Source organism: Ctenopharyngodon idella, chromosome 14, assembly GCF_019924925.1.
Source record: "Ctenopharyngodon idella isolate HZGC_01 chromosome 14, HZGC01, whole genome shotgun sequence".
Classification (NCBI taxonomy): domain Eukaryota; kingdom Metazoa; phylum Chordata; class Actinopteri; order Cypriniformes; family Xenocyprididae; genus Ctenopharyngodon; species Ctenopharyngodon idella.
The window spans coordinates 32,290,756-32,302,793 of NC_067233.1; the positions used below are offsets into that span (position 1 = coordinate 32,290,756).

Here is a 12,038-nt window from a genome sequence, read left to right on the forward strand (position 1 = left end):
TTACTATTTGTTAACATTAACCAATAGCCTGCACATTAGCTGAAAAGTCATTTCAAAGGACTAAATAAATATTTACAGTGCATCCAGAAAGTATTCACAACGCTTCACTTTTTCCCCATTTTTTAATGTTACAGCCTTATTTCAAAAGGGATTAAATTCGTTATTTTCCTCAAAATGAATGTCCTTGAGTGGCCCAGCCAGAGCCCAGACTTGAACCCTATTGAGCATCTCTGGAGACAATACAATACACTTACTGTAAAGATGGATTTAAATGCTGAAAGTATTTCATGTCAAGTCAATATATAATTGACACAAAAGCTACAGCACGATATGCAATATATTTCACACCTCAATCATGTCATACTTTAATTTTATTTGAAGGAATTACGAATATTCAGACATTTCAGCAAAGCAGTTAAATCATACTAACTTCACCTTATACATTTGTATGTCTGGATCAAAAGTACTAATCTTACAAATAGTGTAACAAATAACAAAAAATCTCTTCTCTAAAAATGTATTTTATTTAGACACATTGCAACTAAACATTTTTGGGAATCATCCCATTGTTTGAATATCTGCTCATTTATGTTTAGAGAGATCAAAGGGAAAATACTTTTTTAGATGAATCTCTTCATTTTTGGACAATGTTGTTTTCTGCACATTTGCAATAAAGGAAGCTTAAATTATATGCTTAAATAACCATACTGTATTTAAGGTTTTAAAAAAGAAGTTTTGTAAATAAATTCTAACCTAAAATTACAAGATGTAAGACAACTGAATGTGTGTATTTTATTTTTTTTTTTACACTAAACAGTAGTCCCTTCACTTCTAGATTATATAAATATAAATCACAATAAAAATTTTGAAATATTACTTTTCTCCACCTTTGCTAAGAAAGCATAAGTAATATTTTCAAAAATATTAAGTCAACAAACATGTTTAAAGTTAGTGTGTTCTATTAGTTTTTCATGTGAAATTTAAATGTCAAAGAGTTCCAAAACATTATTGTATGACCTTTCAAAGAAATTTAAAGTAGACGCAAAACAAAGGCAATGACTTCATTTGTCAGTGTTCCCTCTATGCCTGAGTTCATATCGTATGTACTTCTACAAACAGTAATTACACAATAAATTATGTACATATGAAAAAATGATCAGTGAAGATGTCATTGTATAACATGATGAAATACATTTTCAAATATTCATCATTGTCCTTTTGTTTTTAAACACCATTTAAGAATTTGAATGTGTATGGTACAATGCACATTTAACTGCGCCATTACAAAAAGATGTCTGTATGTTTTATCTTCTGGGCAAGAGTCAAAACGCTTTTTTTTTTTTTTTTGTTAATGTAAATCAAATATACAGAGGAAAAAAAAAAAAAAAAAAAATATATATATATATATATATATATATATATATATATACAGTGAGTACGGAAAGTATTCAGACCCCCTTAAATTTTTCACTCTTTGTTATATTGCAGCCATTTGCTAAAACCATTTAAGTTCATTTTTTTTCCTCATTAATATACACACAGCACCCCATATTGACAGAAAAACAGAATTGTTGACATTTTTGCAGATTTATTAAAAAAGAAAAACTGAAATATCACATGATATACCAGAAAATATTAAAATTATTGAAACCATCACTCACCAAATTCAGTCAGGTAAATCGCCGAGGCCAGGCGTGCTTTCAGCTTCTGATGGTGGTCTGCACTGGTGATGCAAGGCCCTTCGCGTTAATATTTCCATGCACTCGCGCCCCCTTCTGGCACGCGCACCTGTTCGCAATTCACTGAATCGCAGTTCACTGAATCTTGCGCTCCCTTCTGGCACGCGCACCTGTTCGCAGTTCACTGAATCGCAGTTCGCAGTTCACTAAATCTCGCGCTCCCTTCTGGCACGCGCACCTGTTCGCAGTTCACTGAATCGCAGTTTGCAGTTCACTGAATCTTGCGCTCCCTTCTGGCACGCGCACCTGTTCGCAGTTCACTGAATATGAATACCCCCCCCCCTCCCCCCCAAAAAAAATTTCTCATCGAATCTACACGATTCACGTAGGTCACCTATTTTGGTTTCAAAACGGCGAATTTCGCTGAAAGGTGAGGGATTTTCATGTATGTTAAATGGAAGACGTTTGGGATGATCAGAACCCTTCCTAGAGCTGGCCGTCCGGCCAAACTGAGCTATCTGGGGAGAAGAGCCTTGGTGAGAGAGGTAAAGAAGAACCCAAAGGTCACTGTGGCTTAGCTCCAGAGATGCAGTCGGGAGATGGGAGAAAGTTGTAGAAAGTCAACCATCACTGCAGCCCTCCACCAGTCGGGGCTTTATGGCAGAGTGGCCCGACGGAAGCCTCTCCTCAGTGCAAGACACATGAAAAAACACCTGAAGGACTCCAAGATGGTGAGAAATAAGATTCTCTGGTCTGATGAGACCAAGATAGAACTTTTTGGCCTTAATTCTAAGCGGTTTGTGTGGAGAAAACCAGGCACTGTTCATCACCTGTCCAATAAAGTCCCAACAGTGAAACATGGTGGTGGCAGCATCATGCTGTGGGGGTGTTTTTCAGCTGCAGGGACAGGACGACTGGTTGCAATCGAGGGAAAGATGAATGCGGCCAAGTACAGGGATATCCTGGACGAAAACCTTCTCCAGAGTGCTCAGGACCTCAGACTGGGCCGAAGGTTTACCTTCCAACAAGACAATGACCCTAAGCACACAGCTAAAATAACGAAGGAGTGGCTTCACAACAACTCCGTGACTGTTCTTGAATGGCCCAGCCAGCCACTTAAACCCAAATGAGCATCTCTGGAGAGACCTAAAAATGGCTGTCCACCAACGTTTACCATCCAAACTGACAGAACTGGAGAGGATCTGCAAGGAGGAATGGCAGAGGACCCCCAAATCCAGGTGTGAAAAACTTGTTGCATCTTTCCCAAAAAGACTCATGGCTGTATTAGATCAAAAGGGTGCTTCTACTAAATACTGAGCAAAGGGTCTGAATACTTAGGACCATGTGATATTTCAGTTTTTCTTTTTTAATAAATCAGCAAAAATGTCAACAATTCTGTGTTTTTCTGTCAATATGGGGTGCTGTGTGTACATTAATGAGGAAAAAATGATTTAAATGATTTTAGCAAATGGCTGCAATATAACAAAGAGTGAAAAATTTAAGGGGGTCTGAATACTTTCCGTACCCACTGTATATATATATATATATATATCTCCCTTGTGCGGCCTTATGGACATTTTTTTGTCTTTTTCAGTTTTGTTTTATTGATCATTTTGCCTGTGTTAATGCCAACTGCATAAATGTTGGCTCAGGTGTGTATTTTTATTGGAATTTTTTCCCATAAAGCAACTGCTCACTTTATTCCTGATTTCTGCTTATGCATATTATAGAGCCGATTGGATAAATTATGCAGCTATAATTGTGTGGGTGTGTTGGTATGGATGTCAGTGTGGTTTGTATGTGTGTTATAAAACATTGTGTGTGTTTGTGAGTGTGTGTAATATTTGAGAGAGAAAAACTCTACTGCAAATCACAAATCCAAACGCTGTGTGTACCAGCGGAGATTTGCTGGCATCTAATGGGGAAAATTTGGTACTGCACCCAAACAAAATCTTACTGAAAGCTTTTTTTTTTTTTTTTTTTGAGATATCAACTTCAAAATTGGAACACAACTTGTATAGATTTATGGCTTTGATTTTTTAGCAGTTTTACAGTTCAACATGTTTCATAAAATATATATTTTATATAAAATAATGTTCATAAACAATTTTATAACCTTTATAACTTTTAGTTTCACTTTTTAAAATTTTCTTCAACAATAATCTGCCAAGGGTCTTCTTTAAAATGAGACCAAACTTTTTTATGACAGATTTTTTGACAAGGACATTTTTGTCCACTATGGGCCTATGTGTAACTTTTTTTAATTAAGGCACAAGGGATGGATATATTATATATATATATTACACGTCTTTAAGCAAAAATCAGTATTTAGTGTGGCCTCCTGGACTTCTTCCAGTCTCTCAAAGAAGAAAATCTGAGAAACTTCTCATCAGATTTTGAAAGTTTTCTTTGCCTTGCAGTACTTTTCCATTCCATTTAGGTTTAAGAGAGTCATTTTTTTCCCTGATTTTTTTTTCTGTTTTTAATTCTGCATACAAATTTCCTGTATTTTCTGGTTATATTCTAATAAAGAGACTGACAAATAATTATACTATTGCTAAAACAACAATATAATGGTGGCCTAAGACTTTTGCACAGTACTGTATATATATTTTTTTTTAATGCTCACCATATTACACTCTAAAGATTCATGTTCATCACAAGCGTGGCAAACCATTAAAAAAAAACCTATCATTTACAGTATGTGGTTCTGACTCAAACTGTACCAAGTACAGATTAAACTTGGTAACAGATGCAATTGTGTGCTTAATCATTTTTATTTTCCCAAGTAAAGTGTGTTCAATAGCACATACATTTTTGCTGTGGTACCAAGGATCATGAAACTTCACTGCCACTGGTACTGACTACTAACATGTATCAAGTACAAACAACTTTAGAGGCAGCAGTCTTTTATGGGTCTGTTGACTGCATGCACAACTCTTCTTGCAAACGATTTCATTTGTAGGTATGTGCACCTATAATGTTACTTTAGACAACTGATGAGATGTACATTAATTTACATTTAGAGAGATGATAAATGGTCACTGGAAATGTTGGTCAGACAATATTTACCATTAGCTTAACTTCAGAGAGACTTTATTATTACAACTAAAGATCTGGGGCCTCATGTATAAAATTTTACGTAATTTCCTCCTAAATGTGTGAATACGCACAAAAGCTAGATTTTGCCAGAACCTGTGCAAAATTCCCTTTATAAAACCCAGTCAGCAGAAGATTGTGCGTACATGCATCTCCACCCCGTTTCTTCCTGAAATAACTATATGGAGCTTACAATGCCTAGTTTTATTACGCATAACGTCATCTACATATTTCCATATGCATATTCCCAACCACGTGATGCCATTTTTAAGGGTACAAGACATTAGGAAAATATGAGATACGGACTATAAATGCCATTTGTGCAGTCACAATACATTGCTAAAAATTATTTAGTATCCTTGTCTCGTTTTAGAATAAATATATCAACATATCCGTAAAAGAAAATTTTTATAAAATAGGGCCTACTTTTCAGAGAAAGTTTTCAGAGAAGAGTTATTCTCATTCTTTTCCACTGGCCAAATAGTATTTTTAATTGTTTTAAACAAATAAAATGAATGCAATTTTGCCTATGAGGTAAATATATGTTTTAGAATGTTTTATATCTTTAATGGAAACACATTGGCCTTATTTTTTGCAGTGTAAATATAATTGTCTGACTCCTCTATACTTCAAATACAATTGTATTTTTCATAATGTTGGAAAATCACAGAAAGAGTTATCATTAAGATATTGTCTGCCTGCACACGACATCAACATCACACCTCCATGCAGTAGTGGTTGTACAGTATTATCATCGGACCTATTTAAACCAGCCAATGGACCGTTCTACCACTGAATGAAAGAGCGCATCATTGATTATTGTTCTCGCGAGAAATATTTTCTTAGAACATGAGCTCTGGAATTTAGTTTAAAGAGGAATCATGCACCTGGCACTCTTCGCTGTCACTAAAACATGAAAACGTAGCATGCCACAAGGAAAAGCAGCACATCCAAATTTTTCTAACATTTTTCTAAATTCATATAATTTTTGTTTAACTTCTGGATAATGACAATGTAATTTGAGTTCTTAAAGGCACAATATGTAAGATTTTTGGATTAACATTGTTTTAGCGGTTTTTGGATATTTTAGACATTTTGTTGACTTGCGTACATGCATTATCCCAAATGTTTCCAACAACATTACGAACCCAGGAACGTGCTGCTCACGTGGCCGCGTGATTGTCTGCTGTAAATAAAATATCATATGCTTGGAATAGTACAAATAAATTCATATTTAACTTAATAATAGGAAAATAATATCCTATTTATTATGTGATTATTTATATCTCCTGTTTAAAAATAGGAAGACAGACACACTATAGTTGAAATGGTTTTCTGTCTTGCGTTTTATCTCAAAACGATGGATGTCATTTTAAAAATATGAAAATTAGCAGAAATAAGTTAACACAGCCTCTTATTTATATGAGGTAAACAAAGCTGCTTGGTTTATATTTTAATGTATTTGTATATAATACATTTTAAAATTGTATTGCTGTAACGGCACATTTCAAATGTTTACGTGTTTTTTTTTTCCTCTTTCTCCTTTTGCTGAGGTGGAGCGGTGATGAAATATTGTTCTTGTAAATACTTCCCAGCATTTCAGTAATAAAAGTGTACATATTTAAAATTCATGCAAATTACAGTGAAGTACAACAGTTATCGTACGGTGTTCCACAGTGCAAAAAGCATTTAAACTGTGAATTTTGAATTGATCTCCTCTTGTAAACTAGAGAGATGTGGATTCGGATGCAATTAAATTATTACACGACCTTGGCATTTGCCGGAAAACAGTAGGTAATTTGGCCGGGGATTTTTATGTGGGTGGTGGGAGAAAAACACTGACATTCTGGATTCGGACAGCAATAAAATCACTGACCAGCCCCTGTAAATGTTGAAAATACCTTACATCCCTATGAGAAACACTTACTGTCCGAATAGGGCTTTATTTGAATCTCGTTTTCTTGATTTACCGCGAGTAACATGTTTGTACCATGCCTCAGAGACAGCACTATTTTGTCAAGTGGCTAACATAGCATAATCAGAAAGAGCTTTATTTGTAGTAACAGTAATACAGCATTTTCTCCACCATACAATATATTTTAAAATTAATTGCATGCCATTTAGCAACACAAGTCATCCAGTTTTTATTAATATATTCTCATATCGATCTAGCTTACTGAAGTGTGCAAAAAGTGTCTCATACCAGCAACCGAACCTAACACACAAAGTAATGTTGAAACGACTTTCAACAGACTCTAAGTATTTTAGTATGATTGTTTTGACCAAGTAAAACAGTGCTGCTTTACCCCACAATTTTAATTTGTCAGATAAAGTGACCTGCATGAGTAGTAATTCAGCACTTCCGGCTGTTTTATCAGAATGAAATAAAATAATGTGAATTTAAGTGATCAAATGTAACTGTAACAAAGTTCAGGGAAGGAGGCGGAAGCTAAACATAACTTTAATTGTAAAATAAACAAGAAAACGTAAGGAGCAGCAGCGGCTGACTGCGGCATATAAGCATTATAAAAACAGCAACATAAACTGTCCCAGGCTCTTGGCCCCACCCCACTTCATACCACAATAATGTTAATAAAACTTTAATACATTAGCTCAGCATAATTTCTGCCCGAGTCTCATTGGATTGCTTTCCATCGGCTGTGGAGGTGAATACGACTACCAAGAACTACCATGATTTCACGCCTTTATTATTGTTTTGAAAAAACAACCTCTAGCAGCGAAACTTGCATACTGTGCCTTTAACTCCATTAATGAGAGTGGAATATTTAATCTAAATGTGTATCAAAATGAAAACAGAGTTTAAAATCATTCTGTTTTCTTCATTACTTCGCTCACTCCAGTAAAAGAGTGCGTATGCATGGTCTAGAGTGTGCGGACGGTGCGCACTTATTTAAGCTAAGTTTATTATTATAAATCCTGATATGTGCGTGGAAAATTGCGTACACACATTTCAATGCCTTTTTTGCGCATATGCAACATTTATACATCAGGCCCCTGATTGCCGAGAGATGTCTAGAACAGAGTAATTGCTGCATGGAAGAGGCTTAGAAGGAACACTGAATAATTCACTCTCGTCACATCAATACATCAACATCATCACAATGGTCTTCCTCCTCTGTGACTTTAAGTGAAAGGACCTCCTCATTCAGGAAGAGACCGCTCAATCTCTCTTTGCGAGCCTGTCTCTGCTCCTTCAGCTGGCGCTTACGTAAAGCCTTCTGCTGCATTTTCCTCTGCTTGGAGCGTTTCTGTAAAAGATGATGATCACAGCAGAATTAAGAATAACAAAGCATTTAAAGTTGGGATGCACCAATTAGGGCTGCTTGATTATGGCAAAAATCATATCACGATTATTTTTAGTTAATATTGAAATCACAATTATTTAACATGATTATTTGTGGGCGATATGATCAAAGTCTTATTTTACAATATGTGTAATTTTAAATATCAGTGGAATTTCACAATTATTGATACGTCAGCAAAAACTAATACTAAGTTAACTAATGTAAGAAAAAGTTCCTTAAAACAATTACATAAAACAAGTAAACAGCAATACAACAAGAACAAAGAAAATAATTACAAACGAAACACAAATAAATAATAACAAATAAATACAACAGACTGAAAATACAAATGAAAAAAACAGTGTTTTAAGTTTTTCAGGAAGTACTAACAGTGGTATTCAAATAAGTAATAGTTTACAACAAAAAAAAATAATAATAGAGCTTGCTCTAACATTAACCTAGATAAATGTGCGCTATTATTAGGTGCATATCCAAGTATCTGTACGGAGTGTGGAAGCTAGAGTATAGCATGCTTACTGCAAAACATGGTGGCATCAGCGCGATCATTAGCATTTTTTTCTGATAACAGTGGAAACAACTTAAAATACTAAATTTTTGGTCATACAAATAAACTCAAAACATTGTGCCTTTGTAAAATAAAGAAAACAAACAAGACGTGCTTTCTGCTGTCTCGGTCTCCCTGAACTTGAGCGCGTCACAACAATTAAATTGAAACTCATTGTATAAACAAACCAATATGAAACGAAAAGAAATGTTCTCTGCTATGTAATCCGCATGAAAGGTGCATTTTCTCTCTAAAGGCACGTTCATTATACTGCGGAGATGGCAAAGCAGCATAGTCAACTTCATCTTTGCAGCCGACACTGACTCAGAAAACACTAGTTTATTAATAAATAATTAAAATGGATTTTTGAAAATTACCTTTCATGTAGTGTGTAACATAGCTCTAAGTGAATGAAAACATCCTGCAAAGTTTTAAATCTGAAAGTGCACCGTATATAAAGTTATTGTCTCTCAAAAGTAAGAGTTAACTCCGAGTCAATTAAACGAGTCGTTTGTAAAACGAATCCCCAGCCGTTTCGTTGTGACGTCACAACGAAACATTAGCATATTGCCCGCCCACTTTTTGCACGTGCAGACGCCATGGAAAATTCATTTTTTCAACAATACCACAGCAGTACAATCTTTTGTTGTGTTCTCGTCATTTTACTGACGACTGCTTCTCAAACCTCGGGAAGTTTAACACAGGATTCACAAAATGCTTGGTCTTAAAATTTGGATCAATGACCAGTTTATTTGCACCAGCTTGCTTCTCTGAATCCCAACCTGTAAGTATAAGTAATAATTGATGTTTATATTTTCGAGCGATCGTTCAATATTCGTAGTTTTGTATGTTATGTTGTGTAACGTACACCAGTCTGTCTCCTGCTAACCGGCTAACTCACGTTTCTGTAGTTCTGCTATTCAGATGTAGGTCCAATATTGTCTAAAATTTATCAATTAATGCAACTTGTCTGTCTTATTACTTGGAGTAATGATCAAGGATGGAGCATGACTTTTGTTTACAAAGTCTAATGCATTATCAGCTATTCACGTTTGTGCTCGGCTAACGTGGGACTTTACAACATACAAAAACTTTTTTTCCTCTGCGTTTTTATTATTACAGTAGAGTGGAGCTCTATCTGTATTGTAATAGGATGTTAAGATGCTAGTCCGTGCTAACTAGTTCAAGTATTCTTTCTGTAAACAGTAAACACCCACTGTAATGTCAAACAATGATATAGCCATTTTTCTTTGTTAATAGTTATGACGAAAAAGTCTGTACACATCTGGCCTAAATGTTTATCTTATGTTAGAGGTTTTCAGCTTCGCTTGGCATTCTGATACAGCTCCCACAGGTGCGCCTACATAAAGTATAACAGTGACGCTGATATCACGTCTTATAAATAACTAAGGAGATACTTACCAGTCGTGATTGTGAATCAGTTTCTGGTTGATTGACTACTTCAGACGTTTCATCGTCGGACTCGGGCTCGAATTGATACGGTAAAATCGATGCTATCTTTTCTGTCCATACATGGTATACAATGTTTTGCGAATTGATAGCTGTCATTCAGTTATAGCAATGGCCGTGCGATGCGCGCAGTAGACCAATCACAAGGGATTGGGCTATCTGACCAATCAGAGCAGTGTTGGCTCACGGAAAGGAGGGGTTTAGAGAGACTGATTCATTGAACTGCTTCAAACTAATCTTTTACCAATCTTTGGTGAACCGAGGTGAAATTAAATGTATATTATGAGAAAACGAAAGTGTTTTTTGACCTTGCCTGCATGTAAACCTGTTGTAGGAGACTCCCAAGACAGTATTAGGAACCTTAAAAAAAGCATAATGGGGCACTTTAAATGCTCATTATGGTTTAGTATTCCTCTCAGTATGTATTTAAGTAATTAAATTAATATAAACGTGCCATTAGTCGACTAATAGCCTAAATGAACAACTAATAGTTGACTAGAAAAATCTTTAGTCAGGAGCAGCCCAGCGTTACACATGTTTTCTTTCTCAACTGTGTGCATTTACTTACAGGGTTCCTATACATTTTCCAATTCAAAATTCAAAATACTTTTCCAGACTCAAATTTCCAAACCTCTCTGTAGATTTGTAGACCATATTTAACATAAATGGTTCATACGGCATTATTTTTAGCTTTATATTTGGTACATAGTAGTCATCTGTAAATATTCTTATTTTCTCAGGGTTTTTTTTTTTTTATTGATTTTCTCGAAGTGACAACACACAGAGAATTAAATATATATATATATATATATACACATACACACACAGTGGGTACGGAAAGTATTCAGACCCCCTTATATTTTTCACTCTTTGTTATATTGCGGCCATTTGCTAAAATCATTTAAGTTCATTTTTTTCCTCAATGTACACACAGCACCCCATATTGGCAGAAAAACACAGAATTGTTGACATTTTTGCTTATTTATTAAAAAAGAAAAACTGAAATATCACATGGTCCTAAGTATTCAGACCCTTTGCTCAGTATTTAGTAGAAGCACCCTTTTGATCTAATACAGCCATGAGCCTTTTTGGGAAAGATGCAACAAGTTTTTCACCCCTGGATTTGGGGATCCTCTGCCATTCCTCCTTGCAGATCCTCTCCAGTTCTGTCAGTTTGGATGGTAAACGTTGGTGGACAGCCATTTTTAGGTCTCTCCAGAGATGCTCAATTGGGTTTAAGTCAGGGCTCTGGCTGGGCCATTCAAGAACAGTCACGGAGTTGTTCTGAAGCCACTCCTTCGTTATTTTAGCTGTGTGCTTAGGGTCATTGTCTTGTTGGAAGGTAAACTTTCGGCCCAGTCTGAGGTCCTGAGCACTCTGGAGAAGGTTTTTGTCCAGGATATCCCTGTACTTGGCCGCATTCATCTTTCCCTCGATTGCAACCAGTCGTCCTGTCCCTGCAGCTGAAAAACACCCCCACAGCATGATGCTGCCACCACCATGCTTCACTGTTGGGACTGTACTGGACAGGTGATGAGCAGTGCCTGGTTTTCTCCACATATACCGCTTAGAATTAAGGCCAAAAAGTTCTATCTTGGTCTCATCAGACCAGAGAATCTTATTTCTCACCATCTTGGAGTCCTTCAGGTGTTTTTTCATGTGTCTTGCACTGAGGAAAGGCTTCCGTCGGGCCACTCTGCCATAAAGCCCCGACTGGTGGAGGGCTACAGTGATGGTTGACTTTCTACAACTTTCTCCCATCTCCCGACTGCATCTCTGGAGCTCAGCCACAGTGATCTTTGGGCTCTTCTTTACCTCTCTCACCAAGGCTCTTCTCCCCCGATAGCTCAGTTTGGCCGGACAGCCAGCTCTAGGAAGGGTTCTGGTCGTCCCAAACGTCTTCCATTTAAGGATTATGGA

General features: G+C 36.2%; 1 protein-coding gene across 1 annotated transcript in view; it reads right to left on the reverse strand.

The window, feature by feature from the left end:
- Window positions 1–353: 353 nt before the first annotated feature.
- The window catches only part of fam199x (family with sequence similarity 199, X-linked), a 143,880-nt gene continuing 132,195 nt past the window's right edge, over window positions 354–12,038 (reverse strand). Inside the window, exon 7 of the mRNA XM_051860376.1 lies at window positions 354–8,047. Coding sequence (XP_051716336.1) covers window positions 7,874–8,047 — 174 coding nt within the window. The 3' untranslated portion in view covers window positions 354–7,873. The remainder of the gene's footprint in view (window positions 8,048–12,038) is intronic.